Here is a 27,992-nt window from a genome sequence, read left to right on the forward strand (position 1 = left end):
TCAGAATATGTCATGGTCCTGCGTAGGTTTGTCGAATTAACAATCCAGCGGAAGAAGGCCAAAAAATCATCCTTCAGAGGAGCTCCCGAGGTCTATATAAACGATCACACGGCATCCGGGAATCAAGTGCCGCATCAGCCGCGTTCTTTAGCCGCGCAAGCACACGCCACTCGGCCACCACTGCAGACAAAAAAAAGTCGTCGTCTACGCAACATCCAAACCACATCTGTCCATCCGCGACCTACTTTTGCATCCGAGGCACACCCCAACTCTTATAGAATGCAAACTCCGAATTCGCGTAATCCCATTGGTCGATTTCTCTAACGGCTAGCTGCGGCTGTTGCTGATTGCACGGTCCGTTCCGTGGTGGCGCCGCAATCGCCGTGGCCATCCATCCGCTCCACGCTACAAAAAAACTTGCAACACCACAACATCACCACCACATCCAAGAGCAAAAGAAGAGCTTCCGTCGCCGGGAATTGAACCCGGGCCTTGCCGGCACTTGCATTTCGACTACGGAATCGGTTTGAAACCAACATCTTGAAGTGAGAGAGACCCTCTTAATGAGAGCGGCAAATCCTAGCCACTAGACCACAACGGATTTTGATGGACACTGCCCCTACCGACTTTGGTCAAGTTCTTACAGTTCCTGGAACGCTCGGGCTAACAACTTCGCTACTGGGTGCCTCCTTCGCGTGCTCATGTGACGCGCAAGGGGGCTGATTTGAGCATCGACACACGGCCTTTACAACTTCCCCAAAAGCGCTGACACGAATGCGTCTCTAAGACACCCTAGGTCTAGATGTAGTAGTGAACGGATGCTCGCTAAGTGTGGCTGTACTATTGAATGAATGCCCCATAAGGGCGACTGAAGCAGCAGATGAATGCTCCCTAAGTGCACTCCGCATTTCTTTCGACATCCACTGTGGTAGCATGCCAGAGTTACGTGCGTGTAACGATCAGTCAAGACCTGCTTCAAACATGGACACTTTTGAGCAACTTCTTGGATTTTGAACAACTGTCGATAAGCCGAAAGGCTTGAAAAACGCATGGTTACAAGTGAAAATTTCAGCTGACAAGTCCTTCAAAGACAACACCATCTCCCCATCGACCGTCATTCACAGCTTTTGTGATTTGTGGGCTGACATTTCGTCATGCCATCTCCGCTACCCCTGAGCAGCTTACCCCTGGATTCATTCTCCGCATTATCAAGCTTACCCCCGCTTCCGCTCCCCGCAAGTCAGGAACACCCATCCCGCCAGCAACAAACTTTGTACCAACGTCAACATCCCCGGTGCGCTTGTAGCTTTGCTTCTGCGACGCTTTTTGGGATACTCGCCGCCACCAGCGAGTTACTTGCAAGCCACATGGCGACTTGGTAACTCCACGCGCCGCCGCACTGATTGTACGTCGTTACGTGTACATCAGTCATCGCGTACTAAGGATTTGCTGCTTGGAGATGCGCCGGTCTGCGGGATCACGGAGTGCGCTGATTTCAGGGTGTGAAGTCTATCACCGGACTTCAGCGACGTGGCGCTGGTCCAGAACTGGGTGAATGACTTCTTGAGCGCACTTGCGATGTCGTTTGTCTCTATCAAGGTCCTGATTGGCTCTCAATGCAACGAACTCTGGGAATACATCCAATCAGACGGCCACGAGATGACAATCAGCACTCGAAGCCAACGATTAATGCTCCCGATCCTCAATGCTCCAAGGAACTCGGTCTCTCATCTCCATCGCGCCCCTGAGAAGAAACACCAACCGTCCCTCTAAGAGGAGGAGGTCTGGAATCATACCACTTCTCTGCGTGCGACGTTTCCCCCGACCCCTGATCCATGCGCCAGGGAAGGAATGCAGCTCAAGACGCGCCAGCCGCTAAGCAACCAACCCACCGCGCTCCCAAGCACACAGCAAGGCGCAGCTCTCAGTCTCACCCACCGCCACGCGACGACCAAGTGCTGCGCAGTCCGGACACCCGCGCGCCACTCTACTCCTCGCATTGGTAAGCCAGCAGCCACGTACTGCTTCAAACTGGTGCGAGAATTAAAATCAAGGTAGATTTGATAGTGCCGTCCCGAAACCTTGCCGCCGCCTCAAGCGAAGTTACTCTTTGCTGCTTCACGCCCCGCCGGCCGGCATATCCTACGGCACTTAGGTTTGTTCTTTGATGGCTCGTTTTAATTTGCCGCACTCTGACTGCCGGGTGATCAGCACAGGTAAGCTTAAAGCGCGGCATCGGTGTCGCTGTGAGCGGACGCAGGCACCCAATGAAGTGATTGATCAGAGATGATGATGATGGTGATGGCGGCGGCGATGGAGGACGGCCTTTACTGACGCCGCGCTTGAGCCTTGGGCGGAGAGAAGCTAACCGATTCTCTGTCAAGTGATGTCCGATTTCTCGACTGTTGGTCGAATGGTAGCATGTACTGCTCGCAGCGCAATGGGCTGAGCAAATCCGCTTCCTCATCCGCTGAGTGTTCGTCAGGAAACCGCGGCGAGACCGCTCCAAAGTATCGCTGTCCATTCCCTCTCCATCATGAAACCTCTTCGTCGACGGAACCCCCTTTTCAAACAGCGGTATGGGCAACTTCAATGCCCGCACCATGACACCACACTGCAGGGCGCCATGCTCTTTCTACAGCGGAGGCCAGGACTGGATTGCATTGGATTGGCGCGTCGCGGCGTCGCGGCGGGGAAACGGATAAGCATAAACGCCAAAGCCAAAGGCAAGCCCTCTCTCCACCTGCTCAACCAACAACAGTTGGTTACATCTAAGCTTCCGCCGCAGCGGTCTCGCATGTGACAGCATGCCATGCCTGGCGCTGGCGAAGGGAAGGTCCGAAGCCCTGAGTTTGTTTTGCCTTCGAGCAGAAGCGCAGACGCGCGCCTCTTTGGCCGGTTAAAATGGCCGTTTTGTCAGCATTACTATAGCTGCGGGTCTGGCGCGGAGGCAGGCACAGTAGGTGGGCTGGTAGGCGTGGTGATTCGTTACGCGAAGAGACGAGACCAGTGACGAAGGCAATGGTTGGGGTGTGTGGGTGGGCGTGGCGAGGGGCGTGGCGGAGTTGGGGATTTGGTGGAAGCTGTGCGGGACTGGAGACACGACAGGTTGGCAGACAGGCAGACAGGTCATGGGAGGTGAAATGGGGAGTGCGAGACTTCATGTTGGCGTGAGAACGGAAGAGAGGATGGATGGATGGATGGATGGGAAGACTGCGCAAACGCTGGATTGGGTCGCTTCTACCTCATGCGGTTGATGCGGAATCGTGGCGGCGCTTAGATACCTCACGTACCCCTTGTCCCCTTTCCCCTTTCCTAATGACGAACCAAACCGGCAGTCTATCCGAGTCTGCTTATCTGCCATCTAAACTCACTCTATCTCTCATAGCTCACCAAACAAGACAGCATAGAGGTGAGTGGGACTCGTCTGAACAGCGTACATTTCTACCCCTACTACCCCCTACCTTGTCCACACACATACAGAGAGAAGCCGCACCACATACCCCCTCCCCGACAGGTAAACTCCCATCAACCGCACCTTACGCACCATATACGCCACCAACAGGCGTGCGTGGACCAAGAGAGACGACAGACAAATATATGAGTGAGAAGTGAGATAAAGGAGAGAGAGGGAGGAGAGGAGAGAAGTGGTATCAACCAACGGCGCAAAAAAAAGCAGGACCACATTCAAAAGCCCCAAAAGCGCATCTCTTTACCGCTTTGCCTTTGCTTTGCTTCACGGCGCCTTGTCGTTACTGGCTGCAGCAGACAGGAAAAACACACAGACAAACGAACAAACAAACAAATGCGCAGAGAGAAGAGTCTACCACCCACGCGCCCAATACATCAGTCCAGTCCAGTCCAGTCCAGTTCAATCCGGCTCGTAATAAATAAACATGACGCTTGCTTGCCTCGTTCGCTTTACATCCATCGTGTTGCTTCCATCCATGCATGTCGATTCAATCAAAACTCGCCGCCAGCACCTCCTCCCAGCATCGCCGCTCCCCAGACACCCACGAGCCCCCAGAATCCAACGCGCCACCCCCTCACCAGCCCTTGCACGCCTTGGCCCCTTTGCGCGCGCTGCTGCTGTTGCGCTGCGGCGGTTGGTCGCCCTGCGCCTGCGCGGCCCGCAAGTGGTGTCCGCGCAGGCACGGCGGTGCCACCCTCTTCGCGCGCAATCGACCACATGGTGCCGAGGATGCCGCGGTAGGGGCCGACGTCGACGATGGTAGGGAGAGGCTCCTCGTCCGGGTCGGCGTCTCTGCGTTTGGCGGGACTGCGGCTCTTGGCCGGGCTGCGGGAGCGGGGCAGCTCGTCGGGATGCCGGGGGAGACGCTGAGCGCGGGCGTGGGCGGAGAGGGTGGAGAGCTGGCCCCGGCGCAGGACCGTTTCGAGGGGCAGCTTGATGAAGAGCTCGGTGGCGGAGGAGAGGAAGGTGCACAGCGAGTAGGTGGCGGGCGTGAGGACGGGGTCAATTCGGGCGGAGGAGCGCAGGACCAGTGGTGTCGAGGCGGAGAGGAGGGTTGGTAGCGTCGAGTGGAGAAGTGTTATTGGGATGAGCGACGTAGGGACAGTCAGAGAGGGGAGATGCCGCAAGTTTGGCAGAATGGCGCGCGAAGCGTAATTTGAAGGTGTTGCGATGAGCCTTGGGTCTCGTAAGTAAAAAGTTCTGGTGGTGTTGCTGGTTCGACTCACCGTGTGCGGACCATGTCGAGGGGTGCCAGCGCGAGCCCTGATATTCCTGCTGCAGCAACGGCGACAGCAAGACTGGTGAGGGGGTTTGGACTGTCCATAATATCCAGTCCACCTCCCCCGACACCGTACCCACCCAAGAGGCCAGGATCTGGCACGTTCAAGAGAGCAGACAAGAGACTTCGCAACCAGCTCTCAATCGTCTTGAGGAGAAAATTGTAGACAAAGGTCGAATTGGTCCCCTTCCAGATGCCCCATGCTCCTTCTCTTGTCCATATTTGCGATATGACCTCTAATAGCGAGTCGGAGCGCTTGAGATCGATTTTGTATTGGTGCGGGGCTTGGAGGGGTCGAGCAGGGGGAGCGCGGCGCCGACGGGGAGAACGCGAGTCTGCGCGGGACGAAGCAGACACAGTGGAACGCGGAGCAGTAGACGAAAAGTACGAAGGCGAGTCGTCAGCCGAGTCCGAATCGGACGAGTACTGGAGTTGTGAGTTAGTCGGCAGAGCCCAATGCGGAAAAAGGTCGCATGTAGACGCACCTCGCTATATTTTCCCAGGCGGAGCTCCTCGGCGCGTCTCCTGTGATCTTGAGGGTGCAGATGGGATTTTTGGTCCTCGGAACCGCCTGCAAGGTGTATTTGCAGCACCGTTTTCGCGACCTCAAAGGGCTGCGCAAAGAGCACCGACGTGTAGTTCCAAACGGCCTGGTCGAGCAACTTCTTTGTCATTTCGGCCAGAGTCGGACTGCCGTCGCCCAAGCTCAGGTCGACGCCATAATCCAGGTCGCTGAGAATGTCTCGAGCCTGCGAGCCAAAGCTGGGCTTTGCGGGTGAGGCGGACGGACTGGATTTGGGCGCAGAGGACGTGGCGTAGCCATGGGCGGTGACATTGTTCGGGGAGGGATCTGGAGGGAGGCCGATGGAGGGCGGGACGTAGTAGGGGCGGAGAGGATTGGGCTGGTCGCGCGAGGTCGCCATGAGGGTGTAGATGTTGTCGGTTGGGGGCGAGTGGTGGTTGGCAGTCGTCATGTTGTGAAGCAGAGACAGAGCAGGGCAGGGCAGGGCTGGGCCAGGTTCAAGGTTGACGCAGCGAATGGCGGAGCTCCAAAGTCGATTATTTCGCGGCGGTGATCGGCAGCCAATTCCTCTGCCTGCCTCCAGTCTCCACTCAACCATCTCACGGCCTCTCTGTCTCTCACTCCCTCACTGCAATCTTCCTCTCGAGCTTCTCGCGCCCTCCATCATGTCTCCCGTCCACTGCGCCGTCCGCTCCCTGTGCGCTTCCCTGCCGCGAGTCCGTCCGTCGCCTGCGCGCTTGCAAACGTCATACCAAAGACTCATCCACCGCGCCGCCGCACCCTCCGTCTCTTCTGCGCCCATCCGTCTCGCATGCCAGAGCACATGGAGACGCAAGAGCTGGGACTCTGCCGTGCGGTCACGGCGAAGCTTTTCCACGACGCCGGCGGCGCAGCACGGCCATCTTCACACGCCAAAGCCGGGCGAAGAGTAAGACCCCGCCTATCGACAATCCCTGCCTTGACGCGAGGCTAATGGAACCATTCCTGCACAGGCGCAAGGTCACTTTCATAGACAAGGACGGCGATGAGCACACTTTTGAGGTAGCAGATGGAGACAATCTGCTCGACATTGCGCAGGACAATGACCTCGAGATGGAGGGCAAGTCTCCCAGGTTGACTCCAAGACTATTCGCTGACTTGAACAGGCGCATGCGGTGGCTCTTGCGCCTGCAGTACATGCCATGTCATTGTCGACGATGCAGACATGTACGACCAGATCCCCGAGCCCGACGATGACGAAAACGACATGCTGGACCTGGCATTTGGGCTGACCGAGACGAGTCGGCTCGGGTGCCAGGTCAAGATGAGCAAGGAATTGGACGGAATCGTCGTGCGCTTGCCCAGCATGACGCGAAACCTGCAGGCCAGCGACTTTGCGGACAAGAGTTGAGAATAATAATGTGTAAACGAGGGGACGACTGACTGGTTTATGTCTCGAGGGCCTGGACAGAGGAAAGGAAAAGCTTGGTACCTAATTGCGCCGGCGTTTGGTTGATTCCTTGCACGTCACAGATGATTGTACTATATCAGCATTTAGGCGTCTGGCAAGCTACGCTCAATGTACAAACAAATACATAATCTGCCCACCATGTCCAGTATGGGACCAGGGAATGCGGAGTCGGAGGGAGCCTCAGCCAATGGCCGAAGGCGGTGAGGGCGTTACTGCGGGTCGCGGCCAACGGCCGACAGCCCTCCGTACATTTGGCCTTGAGAGCTGGCCCTCCACCAGACACCTCCAAGCTCCAACAACACCGCGACATGCCCCGCTGCTGAAACCACTTGGTCTCTCACCTCTACCGCCGCCGCCCTTTCGAATTCTCCCGCTGCCATCATGGCGTCGGCCGTCTTTTTCCTGGATCTCAAGGGCAAGGTCAGCCACCACTTGACCGTCATCTCAGGAGTTGCAGCGCTCACGTCTCGCGCAGACCCTTCTTGCCCGCAACTACAGAGGAGACATTCCCATGTCCGCCGTCGAGAAATTTCCAGTCCTGCTTAGCGAGGCCGAAGAAGAGAGCTCCGCAGTCCCTCCATGCTTCTCATCCGAAGGCATCAACGTCAGTGCTGGCCAAACCCCACAAAGAAGTCGGTCTCTGACGGCCGTTCCAGTACCTCTACATCAGACATAGCAACCTCTACCTCCTCGCCCTGACCAAGCGCAACTCCAATGCCGCCGAGATCCTGCTCTTCCTCCACAAGATTGTCGAAGTCTTTACCGAGTATTTCAAAGAGCTGGAGGAGGAGAGTATACGAGACAACTTTGTCGTCATTTACGAGCTGCTTGATGAAATGATGGACTTTGGATACCCCCAGACAACCGAGAGCAAGATATTACAAGAGTGCGTCGTTTGCAAATCGTCGCAGGCCGGCGCTGACACATTCCAGATACATTACCCAGGAATCGCACAAGCTCGAAGTCCAGGCGCGTCCTCCCATTGCCGTCACCAATGCAGTATCCTGGCGTAGCGAGGGAATCCGCTACCGGAAAAACGAAGTCTTCCTCGATGTCGTCGAATCGCTCAACCTGCTCGTGTCTTCCAACGGCAACGTCTTGCGTTCGGAAATCCTTGGTGCCATCAAGATGAAGTGCTATCTCTCGGGCATGCCCGAGTTGCGACTTGGCTTGAACGACAAGGTCATGTTCGAAACGACCGGAAGGGCTACAAGAGGCAAGGCAGTCGAGATGGAGGATGTCAAATTCCACCAGTGCGTCAGACTGAGCAGATTCGAAAACGATCGCACCATTAGCTTCATCCCGCCGGACGGAGAATTCGAGCTGATGAGCTACCGTCTCAACACCCAAGTCAAGCCGCTGATCTGGGTCGAGTGCGTGGTGGAGAGCCACTCGGGCAGTAGGATAGAATACATGCTCAAGGTTTGTGCTGCAATCTGATATCATGGCCGACGACTAACAGCAGCAGGCCAAAGCACAATTCAAGCGCCGCAGCACAGCCAACAATGTGCAAATCATCATCCCAGTGCCAGACGACGCCGATTCCCCGCGGTTCCGCACCAACATTGGCACGGTCCACTACGCGCCCGAGTCCTCGTCGATTGTGTGGAAGATTAAGCAGTTTGGCGGCGGCAAAGAATTCCTCATGCGCGCGGAGCTAGGCTTGCCGTCGGTTCGCGGCGACGACGAAAAGGGCGGCGGCATGATGGGTGGATTTGGCGGCAGTATGGGCGGCGTTGGCGCCGGAAAGAGCAAGAGGCCCATCAACGTCAAGTTTGAGATTCCGTACTTTACCACGAGTGGCATACAGGTGCGGTATCTGAAGATTATCGAGCCCAAGGTACGTCTTTTTCCCCTCAATATCAAGTCGAGGCTGACCAGAAGCTAGCTCCAATACCCGTCGCTCCCTTGGGTCCGCTACATCACGCAGTCGGGCGACATTGCGGTGAGGCTGCCAGACGTGCAGTAGTATTAAGCGCGCAGGCAACGGGGCTCTTGGCGTTCAAGGCACACTATCCCTCCACGCGACTCGGCTCATATGCTGTCGTGTATGGAACCGTGTGTTTTGGGGGGTTTCTTTTCTTCAAAATCAACGACTGCGCTCAGGCATGCTTGCATTGCTGCGGAGCTAGAGAGAGTCTGAGCTTTGTGGAGCGACGGGAGGGTAGCTGGGCCGCGTTGGTTGCCAGCTGTATTTGTATGGCGTTGATACGATTATACCACGAATTATCCATCCACATACATTTTGAGAAGGAGTGACGAGCGACCAAGTATGTAAGAGAGCAAGCGGGCGCTTTTGTTTACATTGGGATGCGACGAAGATCAAGAGGAGCTTTGCGCAATGTATGTGTCTATATTTACATGTACCGTTTTTTCAAACAACACGAGACGATGCCCCCATGTCTTGGTATCTCTTGCCCCAGAACCGAACGCCGTTCCATGCCCTACCATTCCGCGCCACGCCTTGCTCCATAGACATGCAGTACATGCATCCATCAACCCAGCCCAGAGCGGAGAGCGGAGCGCGAGAGAGAACCCAAGGAATCCCGCCATCTACCGTACTTCGCCAGCGCCCAAAACACGCGCGCAAACAAACACTCAAGCCTAGCCGCCAAAATCTACATGACAGGCTTCTTCACCTCGTCCTCGGGCATCTTCATATACGCATCAATAGCCGCCGAAAACGCCGCAAAGCCCGCACACCCGACCAGCGTGGCCTGCGGGCCGGCCTTCATGGCCAACGCGCCGCCCGTGATGCAGCCAGCGGCCACGCCGTTGTAGAGGTCGTTCTTGGCGCGCAGCCCCTCGATCGCGCACTCAGTGCCGGCGAAGACGGCGCCGATGATGCCGAAGTTTTTTCCGCTGGAGAGGGATGCCCGGCCCATTTCGCGGAAGCCTGAGCGGAGCTGTTGCGCGAGGGGGAGCTTGGTAATCTCGGTGCCCGAGGCGGAGAGCGGCGTGTCGTAGCGCATCTAGGGGGTGTTAGGGGGGTTGTGCTGGGTGGGGGATGGGGATGGGTGGGGAGGAGACGTACCGACGACATGAAGAGCCCGAATAGCGCGCCCATGCCGGCGCCCGCGACGCCGGACATGATGGTCTTGACCCAGCAGGACTCCATGCCGGCTTGCATCTGGTGTAGCGATACCATTAGCTCATCTCATCTCATCCCGCTCACGCAATTCAATCAATTCGACCCTCGAAAACCCCATTTGACGCATTCCATGCTCTTTCTTGCTTAAGTTGTACGCGCTGCTTTGCTGCGTTGGGGCGTTGTTGAAGGACGTAACGTACCGCTTTCATGGCCGCGACTTCTTGCTCACTCATGCCTTGGGTGTCTTGACCACCGCCGCCAAAGCCCATGCCGGGCCGACCGCCTGGCAGCGCGCTGCCCAGACCGCTCATTGTGGTGATTCGAGGAGAATGAAGGTGTTCGGAGGAGGTGGGGACGAGGAAAAGGGCTGAGGAGCGCGGAGGAGTCGTGGGCGAGAGTTGGTGATGCGGCGGCGGTTGTCCGCTGCGGTGGTCGGCGATGAAGTTTTGGTGCACGGGCCGTTGGAACGGGCGGGGCGGGATGGACGGGACCAGGGGCGGAGGGAGGGTGGAGCGGAGCGGAGCTGGGAGCGTTGCGGCGGGCGGACCGACGAATGACGTGCGTGCGGCATTCATCCCTCCAACTCAACAAACGACTCTCTGTTACTACGCCTCTCTGTCTATCCAAATGTTTCTTTGTGCTCCTATTCTTCTTCCTATCGCTATCCTCCTTCACTATTCACTCTAGCTCCACCAACCCCTCGCAAGCAGCCCGCCGTCTCCCTCCACGCCCACCTGAGACCGCGCTCAGGCAACCAAGGACGCCATGATTGCGACGACGCTGCCTCCGCCGGCCCTCCCCTGGGCCACCATCATGAGCATCGCCCTCACCATTGTGCGCGCCGTCTTCTTCGACATGCTGGTCATGCCGCTGGTTAACCTGTCGCGCCTGTTTTGGCTCTGCTACGGCCTCGACGACGAGGTCGTCGTGACCGTCTTCGGCGCCCCGGATCCCTTGCTGCGCCTCGTCATGCCGGGACATGATCCGTGTATCGCCGGCTGTTGAATGCTTTCGCTGAGAGAAGCCTCTCTTGTGTGAGGCGCCTTGATTTTGCAACGTCCCTGGACTGGAATCCGACGAACGCGGCCAGATGGCCCACCCAGCTTGCCAATCCAGCTAAAACTGCCTCCCGCGGACCCGGCGCAGAGCCCCGGTTTTGATATGCAAGAACAGCGGATGAGTTTGCGACCGGTGAGTCGATTACATTACACGGTCGTCTTTCATCTATCCAGTCAACGCTCCGCACTTCAGCTGGCTGACTTCCTTTGAAAGACTGCGAACCATGTTGCCCACCGCCTGTGGTAGCACCTTGATCATCCTGGGATGAGGATTCAGGCGCGAGGACATGCCTTTGCGGCGGCATCACTAGCTTAACCAGGCAACGCGGTATGCATCCCTGCGCCAACCAAGTGAGGCAGCGCCATACTTGCTGAATTATCCGAAAAGCTGCGCATGTTGGAGTCCGCTGTTGAGACTGAAGCTAAAATGGAGACCGATTCCGAACAAGCTCACCTTCTCCTTGGTGCTGTTGAAAGGCACGGCACGCTACTTCCACAGGCCTGCGCAACGCATTCATTCTCGGTCTCTTGGCGCAATGGCTACGAAGAAAAGTACGCCAAAAGCAATTTCAGCGCTGGAAAGCTGATGAATGCATGCCATTCCTGAGAGCGAATTTTGGGCCTTACCTGGTATGTCTACTTGTTGGCTGTCCCAAACAGGTCGTCAGTTCTCACAATATACCTAGAGCCCCGTGCGGACTGTGAAGATGGAACCTCAAATTCTTCTTTTGGCATTTCTTTGTCCCAACTCTCTACTATCGTCTTCTCATCTCAAAGAATGCAGCTGGACAGCAAGTGTACGTTATTGCAACCAGCTTTCCAGTACGGACAGGCGGAACTTGGATGCATCTTCGGGCCCATTTGACGTCGTTAGGTGGGGCGCTTCTCAGGCCAATCAGGCAAAAGACGTGTAGGGCTGATCCCCGCCAAGAGCACCGCCAGCTTCAGACGTTTGAAGTTGGCATGTCGACCAATCAAATGGATAGATCCTTTCATCGCATGTCTATCTTGATGGACCGTTACGAACATTTCTGCGGAGAGGCGCCCAGAGCTTCTTATAAAACCGCCCTGTTGCTTCCACATCTAGCTGGTCACATCGAAGAACTGAGGAAGTTTGAATCTCGAGGTCGAATTCTTTTTCGCTCCATCAGCATTCCGGCGAATCTGTGGCACTCGACATCGGACTTTTAGATTCTTCAAAAAGATTTCTACGCTCCATCACACATCCCGATACGCTACCGCTTTAGGCATTACATCCTCTTGATAGACACCCACTTCGCTCGTTCCGGCAATGTCTTCTCCAAAGATCTCCTTGTCGTAGTTATAGGGAAATATCCAATGGAGGACGTACGCGTTGAAACATGCTGGGCGGCGTCAGAATATTGTTCATTGAGTCCTCTGCTTGGCTTCACTTACCCAGAAAAAATCCGACAATGAAGCTGAGATTTGATAGGTGCTGGGCGTGAATGCTGACTTTGATTGAAGGATTCACCGAATTCAAAAAGCCAGGCAAGCTACGGGGAGCATTCTTGATCAGCAACGGCAATCTTCAAGAACCAGAAAGGCTCACCTTGGAATGACTGCGCACAGCCAAGCTACAGCGGTTCGCCAATTGATGCCGTAATGATACCAGTACAGAGAGCTCTTGTTTCCCGTATAGAGGTCCGCGACATGGAACTGCCTGTCTTGGATAATGTAAAAATGGATGCAGAGCAGTCCAATGAAAGGCCCGAGAAACACGGCGTACGCGGAGAGAACAGACAGAAATCTACCTCAGGTCAGAACCACACACCTTCGAGGATTCCATCAACTTACGTGGAGCCGGAGGCCAGCTGTTGCCACGGATTCGGCGCCACACTGAGGATGGCGAGAACGTACGCTCCTCGGCGGAGGTTGATGTACTTTGGGAGAATACTGGCCACGTCAAGACCACCAGCCAGGACGTTACCCGGGACGTTGATGGACAGCTGGGAGATGATGAAGACGGTGGCCAAGAAAAAGGTTGCTGCTCTGGCTCGCGAGCCGCCCTGGTCCTGCATCGATTTGAACAGCGCACTTGGATCCCAGAGAGGCTCCCCTTTGCCGTATTCTACGCAAAAGGGTCAGCGCAGCCATGCTTGGAGGAGAAATCGCTTACGTTCTTGTGTTGCGGCCGTCACTAGCACGCCGACAATGTGGATGATGGCGCTGCTGACGTTGAAGCCAATTCCTTGCGACCACGTCACCTGGCTCTTTCTTTTCGCGAACCGCGTGTAGTCGTTCTGGTTCAAGATTCCCGCCGCAATGCTTCCAATAACCGACATAATTCCTGAACACATGGCCCAGGCCAGCTTTGATCCACTAATAGTCGCAGGAGCATGAAGGACGGATCCGTACCCCTTACTCGTCGCACACGCCCAGCCCAGCAGACTCAACATCGTCACGAGCACCAAGACCGAGCCGACGTGGAAGTACGGGCGCAGCTGCTGCGGCTTGAACCAGATCAGCCCGCCGCACAGCAGGTTGAACAGCACGTAGCCCATGAATTGGGCGGTGGTAATGCCAGTCTTTTCAGGCAGCGTGTTGGGGATGCGGTCGTCGAGGTCGATCCAGATGGAGCGCAGGCAGATGTAGATCATTTTGCCGCCGATGACGGCCTGCACGCCGTACCAGACGACGGAGAGGAGGATGCGATTGAGGATGGGAAAGTATGCTCCCCACATGCCTGGACCAGCCTCAGCACTCGCGCTCCCACCTTAGGAGCATACGTACCCCAGACACTGCGCGACACTATGGGGTATCCCAAGTGGCTTGTTGCGCCAGAAATGGAGTTCAGCACGGCGAAGCAACTTGCGAAAAAGTCTCCAACGAGAATGACGATGACGGCTTGCCACCACGTCATGCCGACTGCCAGGAGCGAAGACCCGGTCTGGTAACTGCTGATGTTCATGTTGACGAGGAACCACAGTTCGACGTATTGGAAGACCCCTGAGATTCGGTGAGTACGTGAAGCATTCCAGCTCTCATTGGGAGCGTTCGTACCCCATGTCTGCTTCTCCGGCGGCACTGGCTCCAAATCCTCGTTTGTCCACCGGTTACCCTGCTGGCTGTCTGGCAACTCGAGCCATTTCAGTATTCTTCCGACGCTCGCCATGGTGCTGTCTGGCGTGTAGGACAGAGACGAGCACGGGAACAAGGTGCTTCTGGAGGAAATGCGACTACATTTTGCTGTCCCGGACAAGATCCTCACACTCTTCCTTATCTGGCGCAGCTATCATGCCGCCCGACGGTGAACCAATCGATAGACTGCAAGCAAAGTGGCGGCGAAACTCTGCCCTGAACAGCGCAACTCTGTTCGCGGGAGAAGTCGTTGCGGGCACGTCCGCAGCAACATCACTAGAATAGGAAACAGAGACGGCGGGGCGGCTCCCTCAAACGCCAGGGCATCAGTGTCGAGCGACCCTGCAGATCAATCTCCAATCGTCTGAGAGATAAGAATGATTGGAGACTGCGTCTACGCAGAGAGTTCTGCGTGGGTGGGGAGCTTCAGTAGCTAGCTTCAACCCCTCCATCGCAAGACCCCGACGCGCGAAATAGAGTTGGAGCTTGGCTGGGTTGATAACCGGCACAAGCCCCGCCTTTGTCGCCCCTCCTCGCTGCGTGAGATAGCATCGCAGCGGCAGAGAATGCAGAGCAGACTCAACCAGGTAATGGGGCGCGGTGTCGCGGCTGTGTTAAAAGTGATTGCTGCGATGCGCCTCTGAATTCCTGCGGGCCTTAAAGACGTGCGGTTGACGTTTTTTGTTTGGGCGCGCACGAGTATTGCCTGGAAGGAGTTCGACTTGACATTTATTCGGAAAGAGCTTGGAAAGTCGTGTTTGATCGGACAATGGCTATCGACAAAGTCTTCAGGGTCGGTGTCGACGTCGGTACGTTTTTGCACCGAGCCTCTGAATGCTCCCATTTTGCCAGTCTGATTTGTTTTAGGTGGAACCAACACGGATTGTGTCATTATACGTATGTGCTCCATCAATCAGGGAAATGCAGAGGTTTGACGACTACAGATCCTGGGGAGTCGCACGCGGAGCACAGGGGTATCCGAAGCACGTTCAAGTGTCCAACTACCCCCGATGTGACCACCGGCATCATCAACGCAATTGAAGGCGCTTTGTCGAAATGCGACGTCAAAAGAGACAGCATCTGCGCCGTCATTATTGGGACGACGGTAAGACTCTCTCAGTCAGAGGAAACACTTGTGAAGACTAAGTCGAGCAACTTAGCACTTCGTCAATGCCGTTGTCCAGGCAGATGACCACAACTTGCGCAGAGTCGCCGTTCTGCGCGTGTGTGGGCCATATACCAAGGAGAACCCGTCGTTCCTCGACTTTCCGCCTATTTTGGCGCGCATCATGAATGGCCACACGGCGTATCTGGACGGTGGGCTTGAATGTGATTGTTCCATCCAAATGTGACCTTGGACGTGTGTTGACGCCTGCAGATGACGGAAGAGAAATCCTGCCCATCGACGAAGAGCAGGTCCGCAACGAATGCAAGATCGTCAAGGAGAAGGGCATCGACGACATTGCCATCATCGGTGTCTTTTCGCCCCTGGACACCGAGGGGACGCAGGAGGCGCGGGTGCGCCAGATTGTGCTGGAAGAACTGCCAGACGCGGATGTTGTCCTATCTCGCGACAGTGAGTCTCTTGCTCCGCTGCCTCCCAAGCCACGAATGCTCCCGTGCTTCCCACCCGCAAACTCCACCAGCATGTGTGCTTGCCCATGAAGATCTCACACTGAATGCGTAGTCGGCCAACTGGGCTACCTCGAGCGCGAAAACGCTACCATCCTCAACACTTCGATCCTCAAGTACGCGCGTCGCACTATTCGGGGCTTCAAGCTTGCCATGAGCTCCCTCGGTCTCAGCTGCGCGCTGTTCCTCACGCAGAACGACGGCACGGTCATCGATGCCGACACGGTGGAAGGCTGCCCTATCAAGACTTTCTCTAGCGGACCGACGAATTCGATGGCGGGCGCGGCCTACCTTGCAAATATCGAAAATGGACGCGAAAAGTTTCCGAATTCGCAAGTCATTGTTGCGGATATCGGTGGGACGTCCACGGATGCTTGCGCGCTGTAAGTCTTTGTTGCGACGAGAGAAACGAGGAGCTGTGTGACTTCGCCAGTGCTGACACGCCTCGCAGACTTCCTTCGGGGTTTCCACGCCAAGCTGGCACATGGGTCGAGGTGGGTGGTGTGCGATGCTCTTTTTCTATGCCAGAGGTTGTCTCGATTGCGCTCGGCGGTGGAACCAAGGTCGAAGAGAAGGACGGCAAGGTCCTTGTCGGTCCGGAGTCTGTTGGATACAACCTCCTCACCGAGGGCTTAGTTTTTGGCGGCAAGACCCTTACTGTGACAGGTGCGTTCGCTCACCATATCGCGGAAATTTTACTAAATCAGTGGTGTAGACGTTGCTGTGGCGAGCGGGAAAGCAGAAGTGGGCGACAAGGAAAAAGTAGGCAGTGTCGATAAGAAGTTGGTGTCAGAGGCCCGGCTCCGCATCAAGAAGCTGCTTGAGAAGGTCGTCGAAAGTATGAAACTGACTGCGGATGACGCGCTGGTAATTTTGGTGGGCGGTGGGAGCATCGCTCACCTGGACGACTTGGACGGAGTTTCGCAAGTCATTAGGCCGCCGTAAGCCCCTTGAATATGGTATCTGGAACCTCAACTGATCACCCGATAGGTACTTTGACTGTGCAAATGCCGTGGGAGCAGCCATTGCAAAGGTCGCCGGTCAAGTGGACGCCGTAAAGGTTCTGGAAGGCAAAGACGAGGACGCCGTCCTCGCAGAAGTGTGCAAAGATGCTGCTCAGCGGGCCATGGATGCAGGAGCCGACCCAAGCACCGTCGAGATTGTCTCGGTGGACAACATGCCGATTCAATATACCTCAATGAAGGCGTCGCGAATTATTGTCAAAGCCGTAAGTCAAAAACCTCCACATGGAAGACGCTGCAGCTGACAGACCTCGAGGCGGGTCGTTTGGGCAAACAAGCCCTGCTCAAACCGACCACAATCTTAAATCTCGAAGCGCCTGCGAAGCCGATCTCAGTCGCCACAAATGGCATCAAAAACTGCGAGAAGAACCCGAGAGACTTCGAAGTCAGTCCCTCCGCCGCAGTAGACCTTCGCGCGTACAGGCCCGAAGTCGACGCCAACGGCACGTGGTGGGTTTCGGAAATCGACTGCGAGTTCCTCGCCACTGGCTGTAGTGTCCTTGCTTGTGGCGGCGGCGGCCCCGGGTACATGTGCTACTTGGCTGCCAGAGCCGCTCTGAAGGCTGGTCACCGAATGCCGGTTGTTGATGTCAATACGCTGCCGGACGATGGCGCAGTGCTGGGAAGTGTTTCGTATGGCGCGCCCATTGTCACGTTGGAGCGCTTGCCGAGTGGTACGGAGGCTACTGATGCTACAGAGGCGCTTATGAGCTCGTTTCCGGGGATGAAGATGGCGGCTCAGATTGCGGTAAGTTTTTGCGGATTTTGCAAATTCCTGGTGGGACTTCTGTTAAAAGAAGCGGCGCTCGTTCGATGCTGACAGGTTGCTTGCAGATTGAGATTGGGGGGATGAATGGGATTCGACCGATGCTCAATGCAATCCCAAACAATGTACCGACAATCGACGGAGACCTGATGGGACGAGCCTATCCTCGACTTTATATCATGACTCCATACGGTAAGTCTCAATTTTGCGCCCATAGCAGTGACTTGCTGCTGACACAGAGCCTCGTAAGTTTTTGGCAAGAACATCACACCGTGCACGCAGGCAGATGGCCAAGGAAATACCGTCACGGTAAACAAATGCGCGGATATGAGACGTGTCGAAAAGATCCACCGCAAAGCCGCTCTCGAGATTGGACTGTTCAGCGAAATGGTGCCCGCTCCCCTGACCTTCAAGGAGATCAAGGAAGTAGGAACTCTGAAGACCACCTCTCTCGCCTGGAGTATTGGACGAGCAGTGTTCATGGCAAGGCGCGAGAAACGAGACATAATGAAAGCAATCGTAAGTCGAAATGCCCTCACAGTCACAAGTACACAAGCCACAAGTACACAAGCCACACGTACTTACGAACACTCCTCAGATCGAGGCAAATCCATCAGGCAAGATCCTCTACGTCGGCAAAATCATATCCGTCCGGCGCTTCGTCTCCAGCGGCGGCTACACCGAAGGCTCCGTTCGCCTCAAGCCGCTGAGCGAGGAAGAACAAGAGTATGGAGACACGGTCGCCGATCCAGGAGAGACCCGCGAAATGTTCCTGCCGTTCCAGAACGAGTATCTGTACGCGTCGCTCGTCCGCCCGGAGCAGACGGGTGCAAGGGACGCAGACATGAGAGGCGATGTTGTTTGCACTGTGCCTGATTTGATTTCCCTCATTGGGTCTGATGGGTATGCCCTTGGGACACAGGATTTGCGGTACGGCGTCAAGGTTTGCGTTGTCTCGTTTGCTGCACATCCGCATTGGTAAGTGGTCTTATCGTCTGCTTCATGCGCTGCAACTGACTGTCAAAGGAAAACCCCGCAAGGACTCAAATTGGGTGGTCTCCACGAATTTGGATACACGGACTTGGAGTATGTTCCTTACAGCAAACCGTATTACGACCCGAAGACAGTCATGGAAGAGTACCGCCCGTGATTTGTCTGGTGCTGAAAACAAGAGGGCCGCGCTCCACGATTTCCATTTTTCCTTGAAACCTTGTCATTTCCTCGCCCTAGAATGCGTCCTTTGAGGAGATTGGAAGAAGAGAATGAATACTCCTTCTGGCTCAGAATACGCAACTCCTGCTTCCCCGGTCTGATTAGACCCTACTGGTCATGATTTCTGTCTTCGACTTGTTCAACCGCTTCAGCAGCGTACTTTGCCGCTCGATACCACGTTCTCTTGTGCTGCGGATTTCCTCGCTGAGCGGCGTCAATTTCTTTGTCCCGCGCAGCAAGAAAAGCCATATCCCGAAGGTCACTACTGTCAGGACAAAGGAAACAACGAAAAAGATCCAGATCTTGGGAGAAGTCTTGACATCCTTTGATGACTCGGAGAAATCGAAAACGTTCATGCCTAAGATGGCCTTGCTTGTGCGTCAGAATTACGAATATGGCAGCGGGCTGGCAAGGAGCTCACCGCAACCAAGGATCCAGGGAGAAAGGTGAGCGTGATGACAGCTATGGTCTTGGTCATGAATGCCTCGCTTTGGCTGCAGAGATTGAAAGCCTGACACTATCAGCTCCGCCCTCCCTAATCGCCTTGGGACTCACCAGATTGATTTCATTGCTGATCCGGTCGCGGAGCGCACCGCAACGCGCAAGCTTCGCATACAAGAGGTCTTGCAGCACTGCAAGAGCAAGCTCGATATCAAGCTGCCCCTCCTGCACACTGGAATTGACAGGGGAAATTTTGTTGACTGTTCTGCAAAAGCCCTGGTGGCTCCTCTGCACCGCTCCGATTGTCCTCAACGCCACATCCAGCGTCTCGTTGGACAGAATGACCTGTCTTGCAACCTCATGCAGCATCTCAAACTTGGTCGCGTCCGTGGATCGATTCTTCTCGACGTGCTCGCGCACCAGATCTCGCAGCTTCCAGAACGAAAAGTCATAAAGCTCGGCAAACGTCCTGATCAGAAACTCGTGCCAGCTGTACGGGCTTTCTGTGTCAATGCGCCCGCTTTTGAATGCTTCTTTGACTACCTCTTGCACTGCAGGTGGGGTGTCGATGCCCAGGATGAGTGTTACTTTGTCGTTTGAGTTCCAGGAGATGTATACGCTTGGCTGGAGCCAACGGCTCTTGATTCGCGATTGACCGCTTTGGGGATCATGCTCGGCTACCTTGACCTTGAAGCTCCACCACGAGTCTTCCCATTTTCAGCAAACTTGTGGTTGCTCTAAATAAAAATACTCACCATGTTTTATTTGGAATGCCGTGCCCGAGGTCGTCCGCGACCCGGAAAACCCATTTGAGTCCTTTTCTGACAGACTGAGGAACTCTCGCTCGACTTCGGACACATCCAACTTGCGAGTCCCTCGTTCTGGCTCCAAGAAATTGGCAAAACTATTTCCAGTGAGCATGCGGAAGATTAGGAGCCGTTGAACGCGATGTACTGACCACAGACGGGGGGGTGGTCCGTCGCGAGAGTTCTGAGGCTCGAGGGTCAAGACTCGGCTATTGATGCCCTTTTGGTCGGCTGTTGACTGTTAGCAAGAAAGGAGTTTACCGGAAGTGTTACACGACGGCACCGCAAGAGCCCTTGCTTCCTCGATTTCCAGAAGCCATGGTAGCTGGGTGTTGTCCGCAGTGCAGCCTGACTGACCTAATAAGCAGGCCTCCATATCCAGCCTCGCGCCAGCTTGGATTTCACTCGGTGCCATCAGGCTGAAAAGTTTCACAATGGATGCTTACAGACTCTTTCATCGATTTTGCGGTAGCTTTCGAGGCCTATTGAGCGCTTTTGGTCTATTCGTCATGCAGTGAGCAGAGATGACTTTTGCGAGGTTGATTTGGGGGCTGTGGTCTTTCCCACGTTCCGATCGACGTTCGCTCGCCAGATCCTTGTAAACAGCACCGCCACGGAACAAAAACTGAGCGATCTCCTTGAGATACATCCCGCATACACTTGCAAAGCCTTGCATCCCCAAGGCGGAATCCACCATAAGCCCAGAGTAGGTGTCACGGAGCTTATGTGGCTGAGACAGGGCTAGATCGCATGGTAGAAAGCCTAGGCAACGATGGGGCCTGATGACCACGCGTGAGGTATCACAGGCCAGCCATCTGTTATCGAAGTGCATGCTCAGCCTTGTGTCCATGTAACGGGACGCTGTATTAAAGGGACATTTGCTTCAGCAATACCAGATCAGAAACCATAAGACCGTTGATTGTGTCTAGGACTTCTCTCGTTGCCAGCAATGGCTTCTTCTGGTTCTGATCGACTCGCGGAAAGTTATGAGGAGTACACTGTTGGATGGATCTGTGCCCTGGATCTGGAGCTTACAGCGGCACTTGCGATGTTCGACAAGCGAGATCGAAGAGGACCACCAGATTTCCGAAAGCCCCGATCTGATGACAATCGCTACCATTTTGGCAAGATTGGAGGACATCACGTCGTTGTCGCATGCACCCCGGCCGGCCTCATGGGAACTACTGCTGCCTCCAAGGTTGCAGCGTCAATGGTCTCCACCTTCCCCAACATCAGATTTGGACTGCTTGTGGGTATAGGTGGTGCCATACCCCAGTTGGACTCCAAGAAAGATACGATTCGATTGGGCGACGTTGTGATTAGCCAGCCCAAGGAGGACAATGGCGGAGTCGTTCAACACGACTTTGTGGGAGTCCGCTCTGGATCACAGCTCCAGAGCAGGAGCTTTCTCAACAAGCCTCCTAACGTGCTTCTCAATGCACTGTCAAGCATGAAAGCCGAGCATGGACTGGGAGAACCGCCCAGAGTATATGAGCTCTTGAAACACTTGCCGGAACCAATGATTGATCCCGAAGAAGGACCCGGGTACAGGTACCAGGGCGGAGATAATGACCGACTTTTCGAACCAAGCTACTCGCATCTCGGCGGACCAGACTGCTCAGAGTGCGAGCCGACTAAACAAGTTGGACGGAATGATCGAAGGTCTTTGAATCCCAAATTTCACTACGGGGCGATCGCTTCGGGGAATACGCTTTGCAAAAACGCTGTCCTCAGGGATGAAATAAAAAAGCGTTTCCCAAGCTGCATTTGTATCGAGATGGAAGCGGCTGGACTGATGAATGACTTCCCTTGTCTTGTAATAAGGGGAATCAGCGACTATTCAGACTCTCACAAGAACGACATCTGGCAGCCATATGCTGCTGCTACAGCTGCCAGTTATGCAAAGGAGCTCTTGGATTATGTGGATCCACAGGAGGTTGAGAGAACAGAGAAGGCTTTGAAAATCATGGAGAGTCGTTAGTGAGCACTTTCTCGCACTGTCAGGACATCAGTTAATTTCAATTCAGTCGAGAGCATCAAGCATCAAGTCAACACGATCAACGAATCTGCACGATGGACAGAGAAATATCTCTCTGGGCAAGAAATCAAAGATTGGCTCTCGCCCCCTGATCCTTCTCCCAACTACGTCAACGCCCTCAGAGAATACTACGAGGGGACTGCGGCCTGGTTTCTGGACAGCGATGAGTTGTTGGATTGGAAGAAAAATCCCAACTCCTTCATTTGGCTACACGGCCTGCCTGGTTGTGGAAAAACAGTTCTCAGCTCCGCCCTAATCCGAAGTTTGAAACGAGAGTCCTCGAAGGGCAGCTCCTCTGATACAGTCATCTACTTCTACTTCGACTTCAACTCGCAAGAAAAGCAACGTCCGGATAATATGGCTAGATCACTAGTCTATCAGCTCTTCAAGGCACGACCACAAAGGCCCGAAGCCCTTGAACGTCTTTTCAAAAAGTGCCGAAGTGGCGCAGAACTGCCGTCCCGAGACGATTTATTCAAGGTCTTGAGAGCCTTGATACAAGGCCTTGACCAGGTGCAATTGGTCATCGACGCAGTAGAAGAAGTCGACTCAGACGAAAAAGACTTTTTGCTCGAGTGGATTAACGAACTTCATGGTTACAACATCCAAAACGTCCATGTCTTAGTCTCCAGTCGTCGAGAGCTAGACATTGAACGCAGTCTGGCAGAAGTTGGGACTACCATACAGTTTCCTCCGGAGGCAGTGCTCAAAGACATCAGTCTCTGTGTTCGTGGAAAGATCCAAAGTGCCGGTCGAGGTGGGCTCGGAAGATGGAAAGATGATGCGGAGAAAACGAACGAAATCGTGGAAAAGCTATCTGAGAACGCAAAGGGAATGTAAGATAACATTCAGTTGAGAGAGAAGTGACATTTGACTCATGTTCCAACAGGTTCAGACTCGCGTCACTTCAGCTCAAAGCCATTTCACAGTCCTCAAGCCCATCTCAGCTTACGCAAGCTCTAAAGAATTTACCAAAAAACATCTATGGGACTTATAACAGAATTCTGGAAAAAGTGCCTGAAGGCTGGAGAGATTATGCACTGAGACTTCTACAATACTTTTCAGCCTCCAAAAAGCATCTCAGCCTGGAAGAGGCCGTTGAAATGCTGGCTGTCGAATTCTCACCCGAGCCAATGTTCAACCCCATGAACAGACTATTCGAGCGCGAGGAAATCAATCGATATCTCCCAGACTTACTAACTGTTGTCGAAGAAGGCGGTTTTGTCGAAGATTATGATGGCGTTGATGAAGAGCCTCATTCTTTGCGCCACAAACGGAAATTTGTACAGCTCACTCATTTCACAGTCAAGGAATACCTACTTTCGGACCAGCTCGAACACTTCTTTCTCAAAGGACTTTCGAAGGTTGAGGCGAATGCATCAATAGTAAGACACAGTCTTGCTTATTTGAACTACCTGAGCAAAGGCCCTCATCCGCCGTCGAAGGCTCCCTACTTGAGCTCTGAATCTTTTGTGTTCTCCTGGGTTGATCACGGGGAATTTGCTGATCAGCACGAGGCCGCTCGCAACGAGATTTATCGTTTCCTTGGGGATGCCTCTGCCCGCAAAGTGTGGTGGATTGGCTCATTAAACCTCGACTACCATTGTCGTTTGAAGAAACTCGAAGGGGTTAGGCCCGCCGCAGATTGCATTTCCGGTACATCTTTCTTGCCCACGCCGTTGTTCGTCGCCATCAGAGGAAGAATGGTCAATGTGGCTGAACGAATCCTGGTGTGTGATGCTTCACAAGTCAAGGAAGACAACGACACGCCAGTGCTTCTCATTCCGAAGCAGAGCTGCTCTTGTACAGGACTCGGATTATATCTCAAACCCATTGATCGCGAGCATCGATATGGCGAATGGAAATTCGCAGCAGTTCACCGCGAAACAGCACTTTTTGCGGCTGTAGACAGCGGTTTTGAAAGAATTGCCTCCCTACTGGTTGATCACGGGGCAAAAATTGAAACACAGGGTGGTGAATTGGGCAATCCATACCTGGTTGCATGGGAAACGCAACGTCCTGGGATCGTCACAATCTTCGACAATCATCTCGCGAGGAAGGAAGACCAGAAGCAGAAAATTCAGCTGGTGAGAAGAGACTTTCTGCCGAATGTGCTGCTAAACATGTCTGGAACAGGTCTAACATTCTATAGATCATAGCTTCCATGAAAGAGTACGCCGAGGTGGTCGTACGAGCCCTAATTCAGTCAGGGGCCGGACGCTTTACGCATGGTCCTCAGCAGGGGTCGCCTGAGCTTGAGCGCTTGCAGCTTTACATTGGTTTATCACGTCACCTCAAGGCGAAGTACTCCGACGAGACCTTCATGAAGAGCATCGTGTCCACATCTGAGTCCAAAACGAAGCTGAATGTACTCCACGCGGTATGCGGGATGGCTTTACCGGCAAAGTACACGGAAGATATAGTCCTCATTGGGGCGGACGTCAATCGTCGAGACGCAAGTGGTCGAAGTCCACTTCACCACACAATGCATGCTCAGTTACACTGGGGAACATCCAATCGCGGTATGTATGAGACCGGGCTATGATTGATTGCAAAGAGACTAATTCCAGCAAAAAAGAAACGGCAGCCCAAACGGGTCTCGTCTGGAATGCAGTTGATCATGTTCGAATCCTCCTAGAAAGGGGAGCAGATGCCAACTTCGTCGACAAATGCGGTCGGACTCCGTTGCTGTACGCCGCCCATTGCAAGGACCGCATATTTGGAGACATGCTGGTCAACTCTGGAGCGGCCCTTGATCTCATGGTGCTGCATGCGGTCAATCCTATGGCCCTTTCGATGTTTTTTGGGACTTTCGAGTTCGGGCTTGCCAGTGATGATGATACCAGTGAAGACGGTGCTGATGGGGAAGCCGGTGTTGAAGCCGGTGGCGATGGAGGCAAAATGAATATTAAATCACTTTGGATAGGGCGCCCGCTCCCAGAGTAGGAGTTTCAGGCAGCAGGGCCTTCGGGTTGTTTCAGAATAGAATGAATTCTTCTCTTTAACCTAAGAGATACTGGAAGCACATCAGCTTACGCAGACTACGCTCGTAACATATCAGATAGCCTCCTGGCGCCCGGCTGGGTGTGAGCAAAACAAAGAGCAGGATACATACAGTTCAAAGCAAGTGACGCAAGGAGCCTCCCACAACCGTGCAATATATCCAGGGAAACCATTCTACGCCACTTCAGAGCATCATTCCACCAACCGGCACCATACCCATGGAAAACAGCCCTTGAATTACACCAAACACAATCATGCCAGGCCCAACGACCTCCTCACGTTGTCCCGGACGACCTGCGAATACTTGTCGCGATTATCCCTCCACATGCGAGCGGCGTCGACATTGGCGGGGCTCTCATCATTTGGCTCCGCCAGCATGCTCATGACCGAAATGAGAATCTTCTCGACCGACTGGATGGGGCTCCAGCGCTCTGACGCGTGCTCGTAGTGGTTGGGGTCGTCGCCCGGCGGGTGCAGGATCGAGATGCAGACGGTGCCGTTGGGGTACACTATGCGCGCGACAGTCGTTAGCGGGTGGCCGACTGCGTCATTATCCCTCCCCAGCTTTCCAGGATACGCATGACGCGCAAAGGTCCTTCTCTTTCTCCTGGTTTGACACTTCTTCTTGTGGTCTGTTTGGGGGTTCTGCCAAGTGGGCACATACCATTCGGATGCCACATATCGCACAGAAACTTCATCGTCGGCGGCGCCAGCGGGTAGTCCTTGGGAAACTTGAGCTCGGCCGGGAACACGCCGCCCTCGAACGGCGTGCCTTCGGGCCCCTGGATCAGCGCCTCCCACACGAACATGTCGTCCTCGCACACAGGCCCCGCCGTGATGCCCTCGGGCGGGTCCGACGTCAGCGACTTGTACTCGTGGAAGAGCCGCTTGGATGCTACCGATGAGGCCATGTTGCTCGCGTTTGTGCTGTGTGTGCGGGGTGGGTTGTTGCTGCGGCTGTGCAGGCGAGGAGCGTCAAGATTGCCGTGGTGGAGTGTGTGAGGTGGGAGAGGAGTGAGAGGTGAAGTTGGATAGGAGGTTGGACGTGTGAAGGGGTGGTGGTAGTAGTTGGAGATGGTCGAGTTGATGTCAGAACAACATATGCGCTAGCGGGACCAGGGCGGAGATCTCGGAGGTGAGCGGCGGAAAGCGGGAAGGCCCGTAGCCTATTTGTTGACCTTAATCCACCCTCTCTTTCTTCACATGCAACGCATAAACACAATTTGTCAAGCGGAGAAATGATTTTGGGTATATCTCAGTTCTTTGTCCTTTGTCGCGCCCATTGAGCCATGCGGTGCTTCTACCAGAGACCATCCAACACCCGTACATTTCAACAGCATATCCTCCACTCCCCTTCCAGCTCCAATCCTGATATTGCTTTGTTGTACACAGCGAGACGCCCCAGAAGCCCCTGCTGAAAATCTCCACCCTATCTCGCTCATTTCTTGTTCTTTTGCTTCTTGCTGCCGCCCTTCCTCCTGCCAATCGCAATCTTCTCCCTGATGGTCTTCGCCCGGACCGACGCCTTCCGCCATGCCGCCCATCTGTCGCCCTTGACGAACTTCTTCACATCGACGCCTGCCCTATCCGGCGCCCGACCAATCTGCCAATTGGCCTCTCTGAACATGTAACCGGGTCTGATCTTCAGGTCCTTCACCGGAACGCGGCCGTCCTTGCGCGGCCTCTCCCGCACGGTGCTCTCCTTGCCGGGCGTTTGGTCGACCGTCAAATCATCCACAAAGCCTGCGGCAAAGGTGTCGTCTTCTGGCTGTCTGGGGACTGCGAGTAGATTGAGCCGGCGAGCACGGGGCGCGTTCAGCGGTCTCGGGAGAGTGTCGTTGCGGTCGAAGACAACGCCAATGTACTTGCGCTTCGGGTGTTTCAGAGGGTCGCGGTAGTATTTGACGAAGCCCTTGACGCCGGCGTGGATGGTGTGGTCGCGGCCCATGTATGCGTTTTCACCGGGGTACCAAAGCGTGCCGCGCTGCTTGTAGATAATGTTTCCAGGGACGACGTATTGTTCTGCAAGCCAAGGAAAGGCGACAATCAGCGAATTGCTCGGCGGTGCGGGTTTGGTGGTCTCTGGCTAGAGGAGAACGAGCAGTGCGTCGCCGGCGACGTGTCCGGCGCAGAGCAGCACTGCAGGGAGCCATGGAGCCGCGAAGAACATACCGCCAGTCTTCTTCGCGCCCAAGCGCTTGCCCGGTCCATTCTTCACTCCGTTCGCTCTTCCTTGAGCTGCGTGCGAGGCGTGACGGACGGTTGCGAGGGTCGGAGTGGACGCGGCGATCGAGGCGCGAAGAACGTCGAGGACGTTGAGTGATGCTGGACTTGCAGCGCAAGAGGCCTTGGCCACATGTGCAGCAGCCCGGATGGGCGCCCGTGTCCGTAATAACAGCATTGGTGCGGTGGCGATGGGGTTGAGATGGTCGTCGAAGCTGTGCCGGAAACTTTGGGTGGCCCGCCCGCGAATTCTTGGCGTCGAGTTTCCGGTTGTCAACCACGTGACGCTCGCGATCTCTGATGGTCGCTTTTTCGTTATCTCAGGCCCTCAGACCGCCCTCCCTTTTAGGTTTAGCGGACCTCTAGGCGCACCCTTTAGGGGCGCATCTAAGATTAACTTAAATAAAAACTACCTATAATTACTTAATTATTTTAGACTAATTAATACTACTCCTTACTACTACTTTTTCCTATATATTTATATACTAATTCTAGTACTTTATACCTTAAGGTACTTAGTAAAAGTATTAGTTAGTAAAAATAAGTAAGATTTATATATACTATAGGGGGTTAAAGATTACTAAGACTTACTTAATTTTTATAATTTCTAGAAGGTCTTCTTTTCTAGCTAAAACTATAGTATAAATAAGACTAGTAATATAATTACTATATAGCTTACTTATACTTTATTAGCTTAGCTATAAAATATACTAGTTATAAAAAAATTTAAAGTATTTTCTATAGGTATAGGGGGGGTATAAAGTTAGTAATAATTAAGCCTCTCCTTACCTAAGCCAGTTTAAGTTAATCTTAGACCCTCTTTAAGGTTAGTACTTCGCACCTCCTGATTAGCTCTGCTAAAACCTCGGCAAAGAGG

At 54.3% G+C, this 27,992-nt stretch overlaps 11 protein-coding genes and 1 non-coding gene across 12 annotated transcripts; 5 read left to right on the forward strand and 7 right to left on the reverse strand.

The window, feature by feature from the left end:
• Positions 1-464: 464 nt before the first annotated feature.
• Positions 465-601, reverse strand: J3D65DRAFT_t9. The gene has a single exon. It is a non-coding gene; the product is annotated as a tRNA-Glu (tRNA).
• Positions 602-3,963: 3,362 nt separating this feature from the next.
• Positions 3,964-5,674, reverse strand: J3D65DRAFT_643945 (mitochondrial fusion and transport protein-like protein Ugo1; the record flags this gene model as incomplete). Its single annotated transcript, XM_066802117.1, has 3 exons — positions 3,964-4,648; positions 4,699-5,177; positions 5,237-5,674. The coding sequence occupies 3 exons, from the start codon at positions 5,672-5,674 to the stop codon at positions 3,964-3,966; spliced, it is 1,602 nt and encodes a 533-aa protein (XP_066660385.1).
• Positions 5,675-5,852: 178 nt separating this feature from the next.
• Positions 5,853-6,902, forward strand: J3D65DRAFT_611908 (2Fe-2S iron-sulfur cluster binding domain-containing protein). Its single transcript, XM_066798964.1, has 3 exons — positions 5,853-6,202; positions 6,267-6,373; positions 6,420-6,902. Exons 1-3 carry the CDS (start codon positions 5,940-5,942, stop codon positions 6,662-6,664), a joined length of 615 nt encoding a protein of 204 aa, XP_066660386.1. The 5' UTR covers positions 5,853-5,939; the 3' UTR covers positions 6,665-6,902.
• Positions 6,903-6,997: 95 nt separating this feature from the next.
• J3D65DRAFT_611912 (Mu homology domain-containing protein) lies at positions 6,998-9,145 on the forward strand. The gene is made up of 6 exons (XM_066798965.1): positions 6,998-7,144; positions 7,200-7,328; positions 7,381-7,610; positions 7,657-8,146; positions 8,193-8,564; positions 8,613-9,145. The coding sequence occupies exons 1-6, from the start codon at positions 7,106-7,108 to the stop codon at positions 8,691-8,693; spliced, it is 1,341 nt and encodes a 446-aa protein (XP_066660387.1). The 5' UTR covers positions 6,998-7,105; the 3' UTR covers positions 8,694-9,145.
• Positions 9,014-10,242, reverse strand: J3D65DRAFT_611917 (mitochondrial import inner membrane translocase subunit Tim22). The gene is made up of 3 exons (XM_066798966.1): positions 10,016-10,242; positions 9,759-9,854; positions 9,014-9,696 (listed from the first exon to the last, which is right to left on the reverse strand). The coding sequence occupies exons 1-3, from the start codon at positions 10,124-10,126 to the stop codon at positions 9,343-9,345; spliced, it is 561 nt and encodes a 186-aa protein (XP_066660388.1). The 5' UTR covers positions 10,127-10,242; the 3' UTR covers positions 9,014-9,342.
• A 338-nt stretch (positions 10,243-10,580) lies between these two features.
• J3D65DRAFT_664344 (uncharacterized protein) lies at positions 10,581-11,142 on the forward strand (the record flags this gene model as incomplete). Its single annotated transcript, XM_066802732.1, has 2 exons — positions 10,581-10,801; positions 11,088-11,142. 2 exons carry the CDS (start codon positions 10,581-10,583, stop codon positions 11,140-11,142), a joined length of 276 nt encoding a protein of 91 aa, XP_066660389.1.
• Positions 11,143-11,934: 792 nt separating this feature from the next.
• On the reverse strand, positions 11,935-14,418 carry J3D65DRAFT_611925 (permease for cytosine/purines, uracil, thiamine, allantoin-domain-containing protein). Its single transcript, XM_066798967.1, has 7 exons — positions 13,895-14,418; positions 13,625-13,840; positions 13,011-13,577; positions 12,689-12,962; positions 12,444-12,641; positions 12,290-12,387; positions 11,935-12,237 (listed from the first exon to the last, which is right to left on the reverse strand). The coding sequence occupies exons 1-7, from the start codon at positions 14,004-14,006 to the stop codon at positions 12,092-12,094; spliced, it is 1,611 nt and encodes a 536-aa protein (XP_066660390.1). The 5' UTR covers positions 14,007-14,418; the 3' UTR covers positions 11,935-12,091.
• J3D65DRAFT_611930 (uncharacterized protein) lies at positions 14,315-18,752 on the forward strand. The gene is made up of 14 exons (XM_066798968.1): positions 14,315-14,781; positions 14,840-14,869; positions 14,917-15,077; positions 15,133-15,301; positions 15,351-15,548; positions 15,660-15,987; positions 16,056-16,270; positions 16,320-16,545; positions 16,595-16,832; positions 16,883-17,374; positions 17,461-17,584; positions 17,643-17,911; positions 17,991-18,370; positions 18,419-18,752. Exons 1-14 carry the CDS (start codon positions 14,742-14,744, stop codon positions 18,540-18,542), a joined length of 2,994 nt encoding a protein of 997 aa, XP_066660391.1. The 5' UTR covers positions 14,315-14,741; the 3' UTR covers positions 18,543-18,752.
• J3D65DRAFT_611936 (uncharacterized protein) lies at positions 18,367-20,562 on the reverse strand. Its single transcript, XM_066798969.1, has 6 exons — positions 20,209-20,562; positions 20,004-20,082; positions 19,801-19,949; positions 19,160-19,752; positions 19,026-19,115; positions 18,367-18,972 (listed from the first exon to the last, which is right to left on the reverse strand). The coding sequence occupies exons 1-6, from the start codon at positions 20,264-20,266 to the stop codon at positions 18,706-18,708; spliced, it is 1,236 nt and encodes a 411-aa protein (XP_066660392.1). The 5' UTR covers positions 20,267-20,562; the 3' UTR covers positions 18,367-18,705.
• An 18-nt stretch (positions 20,563-20,580) lies between these two features.
• Positions 20,581-25,127, forward strand: J3D65DRAFT_50803 (uncharacterized protein). Its single transcript, XM_066796626.1, has 5 exons — positions 20,581-21,827; positions 21,879-22,725; positions 22,779-23,976; positions 24,042-24,411; positions 24,468-25,127. Exons 1-5 carry the CDS (start codon positions 20,801-20,803, stop codon positions 24,833-24,835), a joined length of 3,810 nt encoding a protein of 1,269 aa, XP_066660393.1. The 5' UTR covers positions 20,581-20,800; the 3' UTR covers positions 24,836-25,127.
• J3D65DRAFT_611947 (ubiquitin-conjugating enzyme/RWD-like protein) lies at positions 24,884-26,020 on the reverse strand. Its single transcript, XM_066798970.1, has 2 exons — positions 25,557-26,020; positions 24,884-25,401 (listed from the first exon to the last, which is right to left on the reverse strand). The coding sequence occupies exons 1-2, from the start codon at positions 25,801-25,803 to the stop codon at positions 25,145-25,147; spliced, it is 504 nt and encodes a 167-aa protein (XP_066660394.1). The 5' UTR covers positions 25,804-26,020; the 3' UTR covers positions 24,884-25,144.
• Positions 26,021-26,051: 31 nt separating this feature from the next.
• J3D65DRAFT_611950 (mitochondrial 54S ribosomal protein bL27m) lies at positions 26,052-27,416 on the reverse strand. The gene is made up of 2 exons (XM_066798971.1): positions 27,065-27,416; positions 26,052-26,914 (listed from the first exon to the last, which is right to left on the reverse strand). Exons 1-2 carry the CDS (start codon positions 27,291-27,293, stop codon positions 26,331-26,333), a joined length of 813 nt encoding a protein of 270 aa, XP_066660395.1. The 5' UTR covers positions 27,294-27,416; the 3' UTR covers positions 26,052-26,330.
• Positions 27,417-27,992: the final 576 nt, after the last annotated feature.

This window comes from Phyllosticta citribraziliensis (genome assembly GCF_038025025.1).
Source record: "Phyllosticta citribraziliensis strain CPC 17464 chromosome Unknown J3D65scaffold_1, whole genome shotgun sequence".
NCBI classification, from domain to species: domain Eukaryota; kingdom Fungi; phylum Ascomycota; class Dothideomycetes; order Botryosphaeriales; family Phyllostictaceae; genus Phyllosticta; species Phyllosticta citribraziliensis.